Below are 20,000 nucleotides of genomic sequence, written 5' to 3'. Positions count from 1 at the left end.
ACTCTCTCTCTCTCTCTCTCTCTCTCTCTCTCTCTCTCTCTCTCTCTCTCTCTCTCTCTCTCTCTCTCTCTCTCTCTCTCTCTCTCTCTCACTCGCTCTCTCTCTCTCTCTCTCTCTCTCTCTCTCTCTCTCTCTCTCTCTCTCTCTCTCTCTCTCTCTCTCTCTCTCTCTCTCTCTCTCTCTCTTTCCCACTCTCCATTACAGGCTACGTCTCTCTTCCACTCTCCATTACAAGATACGTCAGTGTTGTAGGAGCTGACTTTCTCTCTCCATTACAATCTACGTCAGTGTTGTAGGAGCTGATTTTCTCTCTCCATTACAAGCTACGTCAGTGCTGTAGGAGTTAACTTTCTGTCTGTCTGTCTGTCTCTCTCTCTCTCCATTACAAGCAACGTCGGTGTTGTAGAAGCTAACTCACTCTCTCTTTACGTTACAGGCTACGTCAGTGTTGTAGGAGCCATGATTGGAGGAGCGTGTCAGGGTGCCACGCCCACTAGCCTGGCTCAGCCAATAGCACCAACTCTTCGACCTCCCTGGCCACCAGCCTCTATTGAAGGTCTGTATATGTAACCCATTATCGTACCCATTTTCCAACCCATTCTCCGGCTCATTCTTCAGTTCATCCTTCAAACCATTTTTCATAACATTCTTCAACCCATTTTTCATAACATTCTCCAACCCATTCTCGCATCATTAGTGATAATCGTGCAGATTCGAACGTTCCTTTGTTATCCTGGGCCAGATAGAACCTAATTTTACCCAGCATAACTTACCTAACTTAATCTAACCCATATTTAAGTAAATTGAGAAATCCAAAAGGCTGATAATGTTGAAATCTTATTGATAAGATTACGAAATGAAGATGAGGAACTCTTAGTAATAACCTAAGCTAACTTAGTAATAACTTAACCTAACCTAGCGTAACTTAGCAATAACCTAACCTTAGTAATAACTTAACCTAACCTAGCGTAACTTAGTAATAACCTAACCTAACTTAGTATTAACTTAACCTAACCTGGTGTAACTTAGTAATAACCTAACCTAACAGTAATAACCTAACCAAGCAGTAATAACCTAACCTAACCTAATTCCGTAATATGTTAACTTAGTCTAACTTAATAATAACCTAACCTAACCTATCATTTAATAATACCAGAGAAAGACATGTGTTTGATAATATGAATGAATGATGGATTACTTTCTTACGAAGTATTGATGAAGAATAGCCTGATAAAAATTTCACTAGTGTACTAAGATATTTTATGTATGCTAAAATGAATTGAACAGCCAATGTGGAAGAAACTGTAATAAGGGGTCAGTAGATTTCTTTGATAAGTGGTCGGTAGATTTCTTTGATAAGTGGTCACTAGATTTCCTTGATAAGTGGTCACAAGATTTCCTTGATAAGTGGTCACAAGATTTCCTTGATAAGTGGTCACTAGATTTCCTTGATAAGTGGTCACAAGATTTCCTTGATAAGTGGTCACAAGATTTCCTTGATAAGTGGTCACTAGATTTCCTTGATAAGTGGTCACAAGATTTCCTTGATAAGTGGTCACAAGATTTCCTTGATAAGTGGTCACAAGATTTCCTTGATAAGTGGTCACTAGATTTCCTTGATAAGTGGTCACAAGATTTCCTTGATAAGTGGTCACTAGATTTCCTTGATAAGTGGTCACAAGATTTCCTTGATAAGTGGTCACAAGATTTCCTTGATAAGTGGTCACTAGATTTCCTTGATAAGTGGTCACTAGATTTCCTTGATGAGTCGTCAGTATTTTCCTTGATATAATGACAGTTTTTTTTTTATATATTAACATAGAAAAGAGCCGACAAGAATGAGAGGCAGCAACACACCGTCAATGTTAAATTTAGTTTTACTGAACAGAGGAGGAAATTATGAACATAAAGTATCCAGACTCACTTGGAAAGCGATCATGTTCTGTCTGGAAATAACACAGTGAAATGCGATTAAAAGAAGGAAAGGAAATTCATAAGCAAGAACAACTAGATTATAAGATTTAGATTTTTGCCACCGATGCGGCTGCGTCTGCTCTTGCCACCTCCCTAGTTAAGAATGATAGCAACTTTCTTGAGTTAGGCATAAGAATTAAAAACTGGGCGTCAACACTGCAAACTAAATTGTTTGCCATCCTATTGGCGCTAAAGTTAACATATGACACTGAGCTTAACTGTGATTAATATTGATTCTATGTCATCACTTAAGGCTCTTGACTCTCATAATGACTCTTAAGAACATGCTCGTTGAAGAAGTCAGTTATAGATACTAAAAAAAATCCGGGAAAAAGGAATTAATGTACAAATGTTATGGATTCCATCACACAGTGGATTACTCCTTCATGATAAAAGTGATACGTTAGCTCCCCCCAAAAAAGTACCCTGGAGGAGAATGTACAATATAACTTTGGTGTATCTATCTCTGTCAAGTATTAGGAATGATATTAGGAGAGAAGTAAATAATGAAACTGAATGTTTTAGGAATGCAGTTAGAAGCTTAAGTAGATCTATAACGCACTATGATAACACTAACGTAGATAAATATGTTTATTGAGCAACTTGCAGTATAAACAGATTGACTGATGCTGTAGTTGCAATCCCTAGCTTGGTTACAAGTAATTCTCGCAGCTTGGGAGACACAGATGACGATCATACCAAATGTAAAGTATGTGGCCAGCTCTGTGGTCACTATCACCTTAACCGCAGTTGTATGAATTTTATTAGAGCCAGCTGGGCTAGTGGTTAACACACTGGCCTCTAAGTTTTAGGACTCACTGGCCATGGGTTCAAATCCCACCCTTTCCCTGATTTGTTTACAGTCGTGTTATTACGATTTCGTGAGTCATAAAAACATACTAAATTTTAAACAACTTGATTTTCGGTCTGGAAATTCATGTACTATATATCAAATCTGTTTAACTATTCAGACAGAGATATGACAGTTAATCAAGAAACAAATGGATGGGCAGATTGTATTTACCTAAACTTTAAGATTTTTTTTAATAGAGCCTCACATTAAAGACTAATTTGGAAACTGCAGTATTGGGGGACTAAAAAAAATTATTACAACGTATTAGAAACTTTGTTTGAGAGAAAAATGTGAAGACGTATAGAAGGAAAAATGTCTGCAAGGGAGGATGTGAGACGCGGGGTGTCACAAGGGTCTCTACTTTACCACTGGTGTTTTTAAAATATATATATATATATATATATATATATATATATATATATATATATATATATATATATATATATATATATATATATATATATATATATATATATATATATGAGCTGCCAGAAGAAATACAAAGCTACCTCTACCTTTGATGAATTTCAAGAGTTTTTCAACCCCGGAGCCTGGCCATGGGCCAGGTTCGTTTCGTTCTTGCCTGGTCAGTCAGGCTGTTGCTGTATGAATGTTTGCTGATGATGCAAAAATGTTATGTAAAATAAAGGTCATATTAAATGTCTTAAGTCTTGACAAGACGATCTGGATAAATTGAACACCTGGAGTGACAGATGGATGATGGAATTCAATGTAGATAAATGCCATGGAATGGAATTAGGAGAAAGTGAAATCAGGCCACATGAAGACTATAGTGCGACAAAATATTGAGAATATCGGACAGAGGAACTTATTCTTTTAAAGAAAAAAATGGTCACCGGAAGATCATATAAATTACGTCGTGAGACGCTCGTGTGCTGAGTTGTAGCAGTATGAGAGCCTTTTATGTAATACAGTAGAATATACGGTGGTTGTGTGGTGCTAACACCAGCTACATGCTTAGCTGGTGCTGGTGGTGTCACACTGACCAGCACTGCTATACCACCAGCTACATGTTCAGCTGGTGCTGGTGGTGTCACACTGACCAGCACTGCTACACCACCAGCTACATGTTCAGCTGGTGCTGGTGGTGTCACACTGACCAGCACTGCTACACCACCAGCTACATGTTCAGCTGGTGCTGGTGGTGTCACACTGACCAGCACTGCTACACCACCAGCTACATGTTCAGCTGGTGCTGGTGGTGTCACACTGACCATCACTATTAAACCACAAGCCTCACATTTTAAAGGTCACTCATTATCAGACTCACTCACTGGTCGTGTGTGTGTGTGTGTGTGTGTGTGTGTGTGTGTGTGTGTGTGTGTGTGTGCGTGCGTGCGTGCGTGCGTGCGTGCGTGCGTGCGTGCGTGCGTGTTTGCGCGCCTATGCCCATCTCAACTATTTGTGGTTACAGGGGGTCGAATCACTGCCTCTTAACTTACCACTTTACTGGGTTTACTCCCTCGTAGCCTCGTACTACGGAAAGTGATTGGGAGGGAGGGAAGGAGGGAGACTGTGAAGGAGGGAGGAAGAGAGAAAATGTGAAATAGGGAGGAGGGAGAGTGTGAAATAGGGAGGAAGAGAGAGTGTGAAAGAGAGAAGAAGGGAGAGTGTGAAATTGGGAGGAAGAGAGAGTGTGAAAGCGGGAGGAAGGGAGAGTGAAAGAGGGAGGGAGAGAGGGAGAGGAGTGAAAGAAGGATACAGTAAACTCATCATAGAGAGTTATGGAGACTCAGAGCTGGAGTTTACCACCTGAAGTCTACTTGGAAACTGTTCCGAGGGTCAACGTACCTGCTGCCTGGTCCCAGACTAGGCCTCCCGGTGAATGGCCTTATCAACCAGACTGTAGGCGCACGAAGTTCGAAGTCCGAAGTATGCAACAGCCCGGCTGATCGGATACTAACTTGGAGAATTAGGAAAGTATTTCTTGAGGACAGCCAGGGGTCTGTTGGTAATTCCCTTTAAGTATGGAGGGAATTGTTATCTATTGGTGTGTTCGTGGCACCCCCTTCTTATTGGGGTATTTTCACCATATGCCGAGCCTCTTAGTTTCACAGTGTATGAGTTGTGAATGCAGACTGGGGATCAGTTCCTCTAGAGCTTTCAAGGTGCATATTATAAAGTATCTTTTTTGCCAACGTTCCAAGAAGTACGGGACGAGGAACTTCAAACGTTCCCAGTAATTTCGGCTCCTGACTGAATTTATGTAAGGAATGAGGGTTCTCTGCGCATCCTCCAGGTCTGAAGTTTCGCCTTTCTTGAACTGAACTGTTAGATATAGCAGTATTCCAATCTAGAGAGAACAAGCGACTTGGCATCTCTTGTTTTGAAGGTTCTAGTTATCCAGCCTATCATTTTCCTTGTGGATGTGATAGTGATACTGTTATGATCCTTGGAGGTGAAATCAGACATAAACACTCCAAAGTCTCTCACATTGGTCTTATACTACTGAGCGATTCGAGTTTGGTTTATTCTCTTTTCCAGGTTTTATTTTATCTTTCCATATCGGAGTAACTGAAACTTGTTCTCAGTGAACATGATGTTTTTGTCAGCGGCGCACTTGAAGATTATCTCAGCGTGGTAGTTGCTGTGTCCTTAATCGATGTCACTCATACAAATTCCAGTATCGTCTACGAAGGATGATACGGTGTTGTGATTTATGTCTCTGCGTCGGAAATACGACTGAGAAACAGAATAAGTGGCAAGCATTGTGCCTTGGGGAACAGAGTCCTTCACAGTGCCAGCCTCTGCTTTCATTCTGCTAACTCTTACACCTTGGGTTCTATTCGTTAAAAAAATAAATATCAATCTACCCAATTTTTTGAGTTATTTCTTTTTATGCATTGTAAGAGCAAACGCACCATGGTTGCACTTGTTAAAGGCTTTTGCAAAGTCTGTGACTACTGTACATCAGAATTTCCCTTGTCTTCCGGTGCGTCCAAGACCATTGGTCAAGCAGTTTCAAAAGGCAGTGACTTTCACTGTGTATGCTTCACTGTCCATTTAACGAGGAATATAAAGACAGCAGTATGCAAAAGTACCTTATTAATGAAAATGAAATACAAGACATATTCAGCAAATTTCATAAATTTATTTGCAACAAATCCTGTTAGCCCTTTTGGGGCCAAGTTTCTAGGCCTTTTGTGTATCTATATGGTGTTGCGCTACCCTCCATAGAATAATATGGGGTGCACCATAAACTAGCCGCGTCGGCGGGCGGCAAAATCTAATTTCCTTCACTGTTGTTAGCCACAACAACCAGGCTCTGATGGATATGTGGGCGAGCGTGCCACCAACAGCAACAGCCTGGTTGACCAGGCAAGCACCAGACGAGCCTGGCCCAAGGCCGGGTTCTGGAAGTAAGAAAACTCTCCAAACTCATTAAAGGTATATCAAAGGTAGCACCTTATGCATATCCGCATTATTATTGTCGTATTACATTCACAGAGAAGCGCTAAACCTGTAGGGAGGATCATTCAGGGCTGATTCACTGTAGCATTACTTGACTGTGTAAGAGATGATTGTTAAGTAACGACAGTCTTGCTTCACACGTCCTCTCCTTGCTGCCCCTCTCACTCTCCGTGCTGCCTCTCTCACTCTTCTTGCTGCCTCTCTCACTCTCCTTGCTGCCTCTCTCACTCTCCTTGCTGCCTCTCTCACTCTCCGTGCTGCCTCTCTCACTCTCCTTGCTGCCTCTCTCACTCTCCTTGCTGCCTCTCTCACTCTCCTTGCTGCCTCTCTCACTCTCCGTGCTGCCTCTCTCACTCTTCTTGCTGCCTCTCTCACTCTCCTTGCTGCCCCTCTCACTCTCCGTGCTGCCTCTCTCACTCTCCTTGCTGCCTCTCTCACTCTCCTTGCTGCCTCTCTCACTCTCCTTGCTGCCTCTCTCACTCTCCATGCTGCCTCTCTCTCCTTGCTGCCTCTCTCACTCTCCGTGCTGCCTCTCCTTGCGGCCTCTCTCACTCTTCTTGCTGCCTCTCTCACTCTCCTTGCTGCCTCTCTCACTCTCCTTGCTGCCTCTCTCTCATTGCTGCCTCTCTCACTCTCCTTGCTGCCTCTCTCACTCTCCTTGCTGCCTCTCTCACTCTCCATGCTGCCTCTCTCTCCTTGCTGCCTCTCTCACTCTCCGTGCTGCCTCTCCTTGCGGCCTCTCTCACTCTTCTTGCTGCCTCTCTCACTCTCCTTGCTGCCTCTCTCACTCTCCTTGCTGCCTCTCTCTCATTGCTGCCTCTCTCACTCTCCTTGCTGCCTCTCTCACTCTCCGTGCTGCCTCTCTCACTCTTCTTGCTGCCTCTCTCACTCTCCTTGCTGCCTCTCTCACTCTCCTTGCTGCCTCTCTCACTCTCCTTGCTGCCTCTCTCACTCTCCTTGCTGCCTCTCTCACTCTCCTTGCTGCCTCTCTCACTCTCCTTGCTGCCTCTCTCACTCTCCTTGCTGCCTCTCACTCTCGTTGATGCCTCTCTCACTCTCCTTGCTGCCTCTCTCACTTTCCTTGCTGCCTCTCTCACTCTCCATGCTGCCTCTCTCACTCTCCTTGCTGCCTCTCTCACTCTCCTTGCTGCCTCTCTCACTCTTCTTGCTGCCTCTCTCACTCTCCTTGCTGCCTCTCTCACTCTTCTTGCTGCCTCTCTCACTCTCCTTGCTGCCTCTCCCACTCTCCTTGCTGCCTCTCTCACTCTTCTTGCTGCCTCTCTCACTCTCCTTGCTGCCTCTCTCACTCTCCTTGCTGCCTCTCTCACTCTCCGTGCTGCCTCTCCCACTCTCCTTGCTGCCTCTCTCACTCTTCTTGCTGCCTCTCTCACTCTCCTTGCTGCCTCTCTCACTCTTCTTGCTGCCTCTCTCACTCTCCTTGCTGCCTCTCTCACTCTTCTTGCTGCCTCTCTCACTCTCCTTGCTGCCTCTCACTCTCCTTGCTGCCTCTCTCTCCTTGCTGCCTCTCTCACTCTCCGTGCTGCCTCTCTCACTCTTCTTGCTGCCTCTCTCACTCTCCTTGCTGCCTCTCTCTCCTTGCTGCCTCTCTCACTCTCCGTGCTGCCTCTCTCACTCTTCTTGCTGCCTCTCTCACTCTTCTTGCTGCCTCTCTCACTCTTCTTGCTCCCTCTCTCACTCTTTTTGCTGCCTCTCTCTTTATACGTTTAACCTCATGCTAGAAGAATCGGGAGATTAATTGATGCTGATAACTGTCTCTAGATAAGAACGTAAGAACATAAGAAAGGAGGAACACTGCAGGAGGCCTGTTGGCCCATACTAGGCAGGTCCTTTACAATTCATCCCACTAACAAAACATTTGCCCAACCCAATTTTCAATGCTACCCAAGAAATAAGCTCTGATGTGAAAGTCCCACTCAAATCCAACCCCTCCCACTCATGTACTTATCCAACCTAAATTTGAAACTACCCAAAGTCCCAGCCTCAATAACCCAACTAGGTAGACTGTTCCACTCATCAACTACCCTATTTCCAAACCAATACTTTCCTATGTCCTTTCTAAATCTAAACTTATCTAATTCAAATCCATTACTGCGGGTTCTCTCTTGGAGAGACATCCTCAAGACCTTATTAATATCCCCTTTATTAATACCTATCTTCCACTTATACACTTCGATCAGGTCTCCCCTCATTCTTCGTCTAACAAGTGAATGTAACTTAAGAGTCTTCAATCTTTCTTCATAAGGAAGATTTCTAATGCTATGTATTAATTTAGTCATCCTACGCTGAATGTTTTCTAACGAATTTATGTCCATTCTGTAATACGGAGACCAGAACTGAGCTGCATAATCTAGGTGAGGCCTTACTAATGATGTATAAAGCTGCAGTATGACCTCTGGACTTCTGTTGCTTACACTTCTTGATATAAATCCCAGTAATCTATTTGCCTTATTACGTACGCTTAGGCATTGCTGTCTTGGTTTAAGGTTGCTGCTCACCATAACCCCCAAGTCCTTTTCGCAATCTGTATGGCTAAGTTCTACATCATTTAACTTATAAGTACTAGGGTTATGAGCACTCGCAAGCTTCAGAACCTTGCATTTATCTACATTGAACTGCATCTGCCACTTTTCTGACCAAGAATAGAGTTTGTTTAAATCCTCCTGAAGTTCCATAACATCTACGTTTGAATCAATTATCCTACCTATCTTTGTGTCATCGGCGAATTTGCTCATATCACTAGTAATTCCCTCATCAAGATCATTGATATATATTATAAACAACAACGGGCCCAAGACTGATCCCTGTGGAACGCCACTTGTTACAGATCCCCACTCGGATTTAACCCCATTTATGGACACTCTCTGCTTCCTGTCAGTGAGCCATGACTCGATCCACGAGAGCACTTTTCCCCCAATGCCATGAGCTGCCACTTTCTTTAACAGTCTATGGTGCGGAACTCTATCAAAAGCCTTACTAAAATCTAAGTAAATAATATCAAATTCTTTATCGTGGTCAACAGCCTCAAAAGCTTTACTGAAGAAAGTTAATAAATTAGTTAGACAAGACCGGCCTCTTGTGAATCCATGCTGAGTATCATTAATCAAGCTATGCTTATCGAGATGGCTTCTTATAATCTCAGCTATAATTGACTCTAGTAATTTGCCTACAATTGAGGTCAGGCTTATTGGGCGGTAATTTGACGGTAACGACTTGTCCCCTGTTTTAAAAATAGGAATTACATTAGCCATCTTCCACATATCAGACACTACACCTGTTTGAAGAGATAAATTAAAAATATTAGTTAATGGTTCACAGAGTTCCATTTTGCGACTTATTTTGCTTCAGTCTGTCTATCTGCTTCACAACCATTTCACTAGTGACTGTGATGTTACATAATTTATCTTCCTCTAGCCCACTATAAAATTAATTACTGGAATATTGTTAGTGTCTTCCTGTATAAAAACTGAGAGAAAATAATTATTTAAAATCGAGCACATTTCATTCTCTTTGTCAGTAAGGTGCCCATAGTTATTTTTAAGGGGACCTATCTTATCTCTAACTTTTGTTCTATAGACCTGGAAAAAACTTTTTGGGTTAGTTTTAGAATCCCTAGCAACTTTAACTTCATAGTCCCTTTTAGCTTTTCTTATCCCCTTTTTAATGTCCCTCTTAATGTCAATATACTGATTCATAAGATGACCCTCACCTCTTTTGATACGCCTATAAATTCCTTTCTTATGCCCTAGTAGATATTTGAGCCTATTATTCATCCATTTTGGGTCATTTCTATTTCATCTAATTTCTTTATATGGGATAAACGTTATTTGAGCAGCATGTATAGTGTTCAGAAAACTGTCATATTGATAGCTCTCTTCGTTACCCCAGTCAACAGATGATAAGTGTTCTCTAAGCCCATCGTAATCTGCTAAGCGAAAATCTGGGACTGTTACTGAGTTATCGCTACTATCGTACTTCCATTCAATGCTAAATGTAATTGATTTGTGGTCGCTAGCACCCAGTTCCTCTGAAATTTCTAAATTATTAACAAGGGATTCATTGTTTGCCATAACTAAGTCAAGCAGGTTATTTCCCCTTGTAGGTTCTGTCACAAACTGCTTCAAAAACCAATCCTGAACTACTTCTAAGAAGTCGTATGATTCTAAATTCCCAGTCAAGAAATTCCAATCAATATGACTAAAGTTAAAGTCTCCTAGAATTACTACATTATCGTGCCTTGTGGCCTTAACAATTTCCTCCCATAGTAGTCTCCCTTGGTCCCTATCTAAGTTTGGGGGACGGTATATCACTCCTAAAATCAGTTTTTCATGCCACTCTGAAAATTCTATCCAAACAGACTCTGTATGTGTTACTTCAGACTTAATACCCGTTTTTATGCAACAGTTCAAGTGATCTCGGACATACAATGCCACCCCCTTCCCGATACTTCTATCTACTTGGAACAATTTAAAACCCTGAATATGACATTCCGCAGGCATGTCCCGACTTTTTCAATTAAACCACGTCTCAGTTAAGGCAAATACATCAATGTTACCTGCACTAGCAACTAATCTCAACTCGTCCATCTTATTCATAGCACTACGGCAATTAGCATAATAAACATTGAAAGACTCTCCTTTCTCTTTACCCTTCCTGCTCATTTCTGTTTTTCTACTAAACCTATTACTGTCCTTATCACCCAAAGTCACTGGCTTTTCAATATCTACCTCGTTCTGCTTATTACTACTTCCCCTAGAACTCGTAATATTACTACACTGGGACTTCACTGTTTCCCTGCCAAAACCCATACCACTAACTATTCCTAGTTTAAAGTCCTAACAGCTCCCTCCACTGCAGTTGCCAGTGCTACCACCCCAGACCTAGATAAGTGAACCCCATCCCTGGCATAAATGTCATTTCTGCCATAGAAGAGGTCCCAGTTGTCAATGAATGTTACCGCATTTTCCTTACAGTATTTGTCCAGCCAGCAATTGACACCAATTGCCCTGGACAACCATTCATTTCCAACTCGTCTCCTTGGCAAAATACCACATATGACAGGGTTCCCACCCTTACTCCTAATTATTTCTATTGCTGACCTATACCTGCTAATCAGGTCGTCGCTCCTACGTCTGCCAACATCGTTGCCTCCAGCACTGAGACAGATAATAGGATTGATCCCATTACCTCTCATGATGTCATCCAGATGGCTAACAATATCCTCCATCCCAGCCCCAGGAAAGCAAACTCTCTGTCTCCTATTCCTGTCCTTCAAGCAGAACGCCCTATCCATATACCTAACTTGGCTATCCCCAACAACAACAATATTCCTACCTTCCTTGATGTCGTTCGTCGTGACGTTCCCAGTAGTCGACTCACATTCGTCGGGTAGCACTGAGAATGTATTAGATGTTTCCACAACAGTTTCCACGGCAGTCTCTTTCTTCTTCATCGTTTCTACCTTTCCATTTGTCTTCTTGATCGTCAACTTCGTTCCCTGCTGTCCAGCCACTGACCAGTTTCCCTTCTTGACCTGAGGACTCAAAACAGGAGGACTACTACGAATCTTCTTGTTTTCCTCGGTCAGTCGCCGAATCTTCATCTTCGCCATCCTCAATTCTTCCTTAAGCTGTTGGTAAAGTTGCTCGATGGAGGGCATCTTGCTTCAATTCGTAGAGAGCGTGCAAACAGGTCTTCACAGAGCTAAGTACACGTCACCACTGCCCAAAAGCCAACTCAATCAGGAGCGACTGCGCAGCACGTCCGCACGGCCCAATAGCGATGCGAACACTCCCTCCAAGGAATTGGAGGTTTCCACGTCCTCATTCTCATCGGAACCTGACAACCTCTCGTGTTAATGCACTTCAGGCGAATAATTTTATAAGAACAAGAAAGAAGGAACACTGCAGCAGGCCTACTGGCGTGTGTGTGTGTGTGTGAGAGAGAGAGAGAGAGAGAGAGAGAGAGAGAGAGAGAGAGAGAGAGAAATGTAGGTGTGAGTGACATGAATGTGTGGCATGTGTGAGGTCACAACTTTGTGAGGGTTGTGACCCGAGTGGGGTCAGCCTGGGAGACTGAATGGGGCCAACCTGGGAGGCTGAGTGTGGTCAACCTGGGAGGTTGAGTGGGGTCAGCCTGGGAGACTGAATGGGGCCAACCTGGGAGGCTGAGTGGGGTCAGCCTGGGAGGTTGAGTGGGGTCAGCCTGGGAGACTGAGTGGGGTCAGCCTGGGAGACTGAGTGGGGTCAGCCTGGGAGACTGCGTGGGGTCAGCCTGGGAGACTGAGTGGGGTCAGCCTGGGAGACTGAGTGGGGTCAGTCTGGGAGACTGAGTGGGGTCAGCCTGGGAGACTGAGTGGGGTCAGCCTGGGAGACTGAGTGGGGTCAGCCTGGGAGACTGAGTGGGGTCAGCCTGGGAGACTGAGTGGGGTCAGCCTGGGAGACTGAGTGGGGTCAGCCTGGGAGACTGAGTGGGGTCAGCCTGGGAGACTGAGTGGGGTCAGCCTGGGAGACTGAGTGGGGTCAGCCTGGGAGACTGAGTGGGGTCAGCCTGGAAGACTGAGTGGGGTCAGCCTGGGAGACTGAGTGGGGTCAGCCTGGGAGACTGAGTGGGGTCAGCCTGGGAGACTGAGTGGGGTCAGCCTGGGAGACTGAGTGGGGTCAGCCTGGGAGACTGAGTGGGGTCAGCCTGGGAGACTGAGTGGGGTCAGCCTGGTAGACTGAGTGGGGTCAGCCTGGGAGACTGAGTGGGGTCAGCCTGGGAGACTGAGTGGGGTCAGCCTGGGAGACTGAGTGGGGTCAGCCTGGGAGACTGAGTGGGGTCAGCCTGGGAGACTGAGTGGGGTCAGCCTGGGAGACTGAGTGGGGTCAGCCTGGGAGACTGAGTGGGGTCAGCCTGGGAGACTGAGTGGGGTCAGCCTGGGAGACTGAGTGGGGTCAGCCTGGGAGACTGAGTGGGGTCAGCCTGGGAGACTGAGTGGGGTCAGCCTGGGAGACTGAGTGGGGTCAGCCTGGGAGACTGAGTGGGGTCAGCCTGGGAGACTGAGTGGGGTCTGCCTGGGAGACTGAGTGGGGTCAGCCTGGGAGACTGAGTGGGGTCAGCCTGGGAGACTGAGTGGGGTCAGCCTGGGAGACTGAGTGGGGTCAGCCTGGGAGACTGAGTGGGGTCAGCCTGGGAGACTGAGTGGGGTCAGCCTGGGAGACTGAGTGGGGTCAGCCTGGGAGACTGAGTGGGGTCAGCCTGGGAGACTGAGTGGGGTCAGCCTGGGAGACTGAGTGGGGTCAGCCTGGGAGACTGAGTGGGGTCAGCCTGGGAGACTGAGTGGGGTCAGCCTGGGAGACTGAGTGGGGTCAGCCTGGGAGACTGAATGGGGTCAGCCTGGGAGACTGAGTGGGGTCAGCCTGGGAGACTGAGTGGGGTCAGCCTGGGAGACTGAGTGGGGTCAGCCTGGGAGACTGAGTGGGGTCAGCCTGGGAGACGCGGACAGATGGATGACTGAGAAATCTTTCACTCCTTCTTTCCCAATCTCCATCCTTCACATTGTACTTCCTTCCTAGTCTTCTTCCTTCACACTCTCCTTCCTTCTATCTTTCCACCTGTCCATCCTTCCTTCCTTCCTTCCTTCCTTCCTTCCTTCCTTCCTTCCTTCCTTCCATCCTTCCTTCCTTCCTTCCTTCCTTCCTTCCTTCCTTCCTTCTCCTCTAATTATCTTCTTTGTTCCTCACATTTCGTTTTCTCATCTTATTTGTTGTAACTACAGCATGTGTGAGGTGCGGTGTGTGAGGTGCGGTGTGTGAGGTGCGGTGTGTGAGGTGCGGTGTGTGAGGTGCGGTGTGTGAGGTGCGGTGTGTGAGGTGCGGTGTGTGAGGTGCGGTGTGTGAGGTGCGGTGTGTGAGATGCGGTGTGTGAGGTGCGGTGTGTGAGGTGCGGTGTGTGAGGTGCGGTGTGTGAGGTGCGGTGTGTGAGGTGCGGTGTGTGAGATGCGGTGTGTGAGGTGCGGTGTGTGAGGTGCGGTATGTGAGGTGTGGTGTGTGAGGTGCGGTGCGTGAGGTACGGCGTGTGAGGTGCGGTGCGTGAGGTGCGGTGTGTGAGGTGCGGTATGTGAGGTGTGGTGTGTGAGGTGCGGTGCGTAAGGTTCGGCGTGTGAGGTGCGGTGCGTGAGGTGCGGCTTCAGTGCTTGCTCATACCTGTGTGAGGTGTAGTCTCAGTGCTTGCTCATACCTGTGTGAGGTGCAGTCTCAGTGCTTGCTCATACCTCTGTAAGGTGCAATCTCAGTGCTTGCTCATACCTGTGTGAGGTGCAGTCTCAGTTCTTGCTCATACCTGTGTGAGGTGCAGTCTCAGTGCTTGCTCATACCTGTGTGAGGTGCAGTCTCAATGCTTGCTCATACCTGTGTGAGGTGCAGTCTCAGTGCTTGCTCATACCTGTGTGAGGTGCAGTCTCAGTGCTTGCTCATACCTGTGTGAGGTGCAGTCTCATTGCTTGCTCATACCTGTGTGAGGTGCAGTCTCAGCGCTTGCTCATACCTGTGTGAGGTGTAGTCTCAGTGCTTGCTCATACCTGTGTGAGGTGCAGTCTCAGTGTAGTGAACTCTGTGTATACTGGACTCTCAGTGTAGTCGACTCTGTGTATACTGGACTCTTAGTATAGTGGACTCTGTGTATACTGGACTCTCAGTGTAGTGGACTCTGTGTATACTGGACTCTTAGTGTAGTGGACTCTGTGTATACTGGACTCTCAGTGTAGTGGACTCTGTGTATACTGGACTCTTAGTGTATTGGACTCTGTGTATACTGGACTCTCAGTGTAGCGGACTGTGTATACTGGACTCTTAGTGTAGTGGACTCTCTGTATACTGAACTCAGTGTAGTGGACTCTGTGTATACTGGACTCTCAGTGTATTCGACTCTGTGTATACTGGACTCTTAGTATAGTGGACTCTGTGTATACTGGACTCTCAGTGTAGTGGACTCTGTGTATACTGGACTCTTAGTGTATTGGACTCTGTGTATACTGGACTCTCAGTGTAGCGGACTGTGTATACTGGACTCTTACTGTAGTGGACTCTCTGTATACTGAACTCAGTGTAGTGGACTCTGTGTATACTTGACTCTCAGTGTAGTGGACTCTGTGTATACTGAACGCTCAGTGTAATGGACTCTTGTGTATATTGGACTCAGTGTAGTGAATTCTGTGTATACTGGAATCTCAGTGTAGTGGACTCTGTGTATACTGGACTCTCAGTGTAGTGGAGTCTGTGTATACTGAACTCAGTGTAGTGGACTCTGTGTGCTGGACTCTCAGTGTAATGGACTCTGTGTATACTGGACCCTTAGTGTAGTGGACTCTGTGTATGCTGGACTCTGTGTAGTGGACTCTGTGTATACGGGACTTTCAGTGTAGTGGACTCTGTGTATACTGGACTCTTAGTGTAGTGGACTCTGTGTATACTGGACTCTCAGTGTAATGGACTGTGTATACTGGACTCAGTGTAGCGGACTCTGTGCATACTGGACTCTCAGTGTACCGGACTGTGTACACTGGACTCTTTACTTCGGGAGTTTGAAGTATGGTAGCGTGCAGGTCGCTAGCAGCAACAGCCTGGTTGACCAGGTTGTCAAGACGGAAATATGCAAGTTTTTCCTACCTTCAAATCCTCGTGGGCTGTTTGTTGTTAGTGAGCAAGGAGGCCTGACCTTACGCCTCGCTTCAAAGAGTAGAAGAACCCTGGAGTCTGGTCACAGGCACGGCACAAGTGGGTGTCTTACTCTGTAGTGAAGATAAGATCGTGTGCAGAGTTTGGGTTGTTAAGTAACTTCCCGGATACAGTCATTTATCTTGATTTTAAACCTCTTCAGAATCTTGTTTCATGTCGCCAAAAAGTGAAGATTATTATTATTATTATTATTATTATTATTATTATTATTATTATTATTATTATTATTATTATTATTACTACTGTTATAGACGATGTGCTGTTGGAGTGTAAGTAAGATCACATTAAAAACGGATTCATTGAAACCAATCAGCAGGACTTAAGTCCTGGATGTGGTAGGCACTGTCTGCACCCTGAGAGACGGGTGTTGATATTACTGCTCAGTGAGTCATTTGAATTGTGTTATTTGCACATTTCTGGCACAACAGCTATTGAATGAGTGACGCGTTGATTATTTCGGGTCACACCACCCCGGTGGTAGACGACTTGTCTCCTAACAAAATAATGATATAGGTATAAGGAAGTGCTGGACGTGTGGAGGTGGCACAGTGCTTGTGGAATGAATGGGAGTTATGAAGAATGACACACTTGTGCAACATTTGGAAATCTTTATTGAGGAAACGTTTCGCCAGTCAGTGACTTCTTCAGTTAACATGGTTCACAGCAGGAAGATCATGCAAGTCACAAAGTATAGATTCATTGGAAGACTCCCACAGTATAGATGTGGGTGTAGGAGTCTTCTGGATCCTGGGATGTAGGAGTCTTCTTGATCCTGGGGTGTAGGAGTCTTCTTGGTCCTGGGGTGTAGGAGTCTTCCTGATCCTGGGGAGTAGGATCTTCTTGATCCTGGGGTGTAGGAGTCTTCTTGATCCTGGGGTGTAGGAGTCTTCTTGATCCTGGGGTGTAGGAGTCTTCTTGATCCTGGGGTGTAGGAGTCTTCTTGATCCTGGGGTGTAGGAGTCTTCTTGATCCTGGGGTGTAGGAGTCTTCCTGATCCTGGGGTGTAGGAGTCTTCCTGATCCTGGGGTGTAGGAGTCTTCCTGATCCTGGGGTGTAGGAGTCTTCTTGATCCTGGGGTGTAGGAGTCTTCCTGATCCTGGGGTGTAGGAGTCTTCCTGATCCTGGGGTGTAGGAGTCTTCTTGATCCTGGGGTGTAGGAGTCTTCCTGATCATGGGGTGTAGGAGTCTTCCTGATCCTGGGGTGTAGGAGTATTCTTGATCCTGGGGTGTAGGAGTCTTCCTGATTATGGGGTGTAGGAGTCTTCCTGATCATGGGGTGTAGGAGTCTTCCTGATTATGGGGTGTAGGAGTCTTCCTGATTATGGGGTGAAGGAGTCTTCCTGATCATGGGGTGTAGGAGTCTTCCTGATTATGGGGTGTAGGAGTCTTCTTGATCCTGGGGTGTAGGAGTCTTCTTGATCCTGGGGTGAAGGAGTCTTCTTGATCCTGGGGTGTAGGAGTCTTCTTGATCCTGGGATGTAGGAGTCTTCCTGATTATGGGGTGTAGGAGTCTTCCTGATTATGGGGTGAAGGAGTCTTCCTGATCATGGGGTGTAGGAGTCTTCCTGATCCTGGGGTGTAGGAGTATTCTTGATCCTGGGGTGTAGGAGTCTTCTTGATCCTGGGGTGTAGGAGTCTTCTTGATCCTGGGGTGTAGGAGTCTTCCTGATTATGGGGTGTAGGAGTCTTCCTGATCCTGGGGTGTAGGAGTCTTCCTGATCCTGGGGTGTAGGAGTCTTCCTGATCCTGGGGTGTAGGAGTCTTCTTGATCCTGGGGTGTAGGAGTCTTCTTGATCCTGGGGTGTAGGAGTCTTCCTGATTATGGGGTGTAGGAGTCTTCCTGATCCTGGGGTGTAGGAGTCTTCTTGATCCTGGGGTGTAGGAGTCTTCCTGATCCTGGGGTGTAGGAGTCTTCCTGCTCCTGGGGTGTAGGAGTCTTCTTGGTCCTGGGGTGTAGGAGTCTTCCTGCTCCTGGGGTGTAGGAGTCTTCTTGATCCTGGGGTGTAGGAGTCTTCCTGATCCTGGGGTGTAGGAGTCTTCCTGATCCTGGGGTGTAGGAGTCTTCCTGCTCCTGGGGTGTAGTCTTCTTGGTCCTGGGGTGTAGGAGTCTTCCTGCTCCTGGGGTGTAGGAGTCTTCCTGATCCTGGGGTGTAGGAGTCTTCCTGATCCTGGGATGTAGGAGTCTTCCTGATCCTGGGGTGTAGGAGTCTTCTTGATCCTGGGGTGCAGGAGTCTTCTTGATCCTGGGGTGTAGGAGTCTTCCTGATCCTGGGGTGCAGGAGTCTTCCAGATCCAGGGCTGTAGGAGTCTTCCTGATCCTGGGATGTAGGAGTCTTCCTGATCCTGGGATGTAGGAGTCTTCTTGATCCTGGGGTGTAGCAGTCTTCCTGATCTTGGGGTGTAGGAATCTTCCTGATCCTGGGGTGCAGGAGTCTTCCTGATCCTGGGGTGTAGCAGTCTTCCTGATCTTGGGGTGTAGGAATCTTCCTGATCCTGGGGTGCAGGAGTCTTCCTGATCCTGGGGTGTAGGAGTCTTCCTGATCCTGGGGTGTAGCAGTCTTCCTGATCCTGGGGTGTAGCAGTCTTCCTGATCTTGGGGTGTAGGAATCTTCCTGATCCTGGGGTGCAGGAGTCTTCCTGATCCTGGGGTGTAGCAGTCTTCCTGATCTTGGGGTGTAGGAATCTTCCTGATCCTGGGGTGCAGGAGTCTTCCTGATCCTGGGGTGTAGGAGTCTCCCTGATCCTGGGGTGTAGCAGTCTTCCTGATCCTGGGGTGTAGCAGTCTTCCTGATCTTGGGGTGTAGGAATCTTCCTGATCCTGGGGTGCAGGAGTCTTCCTGATCCTGGGGTGTAGCAGTCTTCCAGATACTGGGGTATAGGAGATTCGTGATCCTGGGGTGTAGGAGTCTTCCTGATCCTGGGGTGTAGGAGTCTTCTTGATCCTGGGGTGTAGGAATCTTCCTGATCCTGGGGTGCAGGAGTCTTCTTGATCCTGGGGTGTAGGAGTCTTCCTGATACTGGGGTATAGGACTCGTCCTGGTCCTGGGGTGTAGGAGTCTTCCTAATTCTGGGGTATAGGAGTCTTCGTGATCCTGGGGTATAGGAGTCTTCTTGACCCTAGGAGGCCTGGTCATGGACCGGGCCGCGGGGGCGTTGAATAACCTCCAGGTAACCCTGGGGTGTAGGAGTCTTCCTGATCCTGGGGTGTAGTAGTCTTCCTGATCCTGGGGTGTAGGAGTCTTCTTGATCCTGGGGTGTAGGAGTCTTCCTGGGGTCCCAGACCCAGGGTCGCCACCGCCCGCAGCGACACAGTCTGAGGCTCAGTCTGCCTGACTGTCTGCCTTTCTGACTGCTTACCTTATTGTCTGCCTGTATGATGATCTGCCCTCCAGTTTGTCTGTCTGCCTTCTAGTCTGTCACCATCACCGCCGCCACTACCACCACCATCACCGCCGCTACTACCACCACCATCACCACCGCCATCGCATCTACCACCACCACCACCGCCACTACCACCACCACTACCACCACCATCACCACCAATACCACCACCACCACCAATACCACCACCACCGTCATCACCACCGTCACCACCACCACCACCACCGCCACTACCACTAGCACCACCACCACCACCACCGTCACCACCGCCACTACCACCACTACCACCACTACCACCCCCACCACCACCACCACCACAACCACCACCGCCACCACCGCCACTACCACCACCACCACCACCGCCACTACCACTACCACCGCCACCACCACCACCGCCACCACCACCACCACCGCCACTACCACTACCACTACCACCACCACCACCGCCACGACCACCACCACCACTACCACTACCACCACCACCGCCACCACCGCCACTACCACTACCACTACCACCACCACCACCGCCACTACCACTACCACCACCACCACCACTACCACCACCACCACCACCACCACCACCACTACCACTACCACCACTACCGCCACCACCGCCACTACCACTA

The 20,000-nt window shown here is 47.1% G+C and overlaps 1 protein-coding gene across 10 annotated transcripts in view; it reads left to right on the top strand.

The window, feature by feature from the left end:
• The window catches only part of wge (winged eye), a 257,480-nt gene that overhangs the window by 82,497 nt on the left and 154,983 nt on the right, over positions 1-20,000 (top strand). For all 10 annotated transcript variants that reach the window (XM_070084546.1, XM_070084549.1, XM_070084547.1 and 7 more), the window contains one exon: positions 437-556. In XM_070084546.1, coding sequence (XP_069940647.1) covers positions 460-556 — 97 coding nt within the window. In that variant the 5' untranslated portion in view covers positions 437-459. The remainder of the gene's footprint in view (positions 1-436; positions 557-20,000) is intronic.

The sequence above is a fragment of the Cherax quadricarinatus genome, chromosome 13 (genome assembly GCF_038502225.1).
Source record: "Cherax quadricarinatus isolate ZL_2023a chromosome 13, ASM3850222v1, whole genome shotgun sequence".
NCBI classification, from domain to species: Eukaryota; Metazoa; Arthropoda; class Malacostraca; order Decapoda; family Parastacidae; genus Cherax; species Cherax quadricarinatus.
The sequence above is the reverse complement of the archived record's forward strand: the minus strand, read 5'-3'. Positions and strand labels throughout refer to the sequence as shown.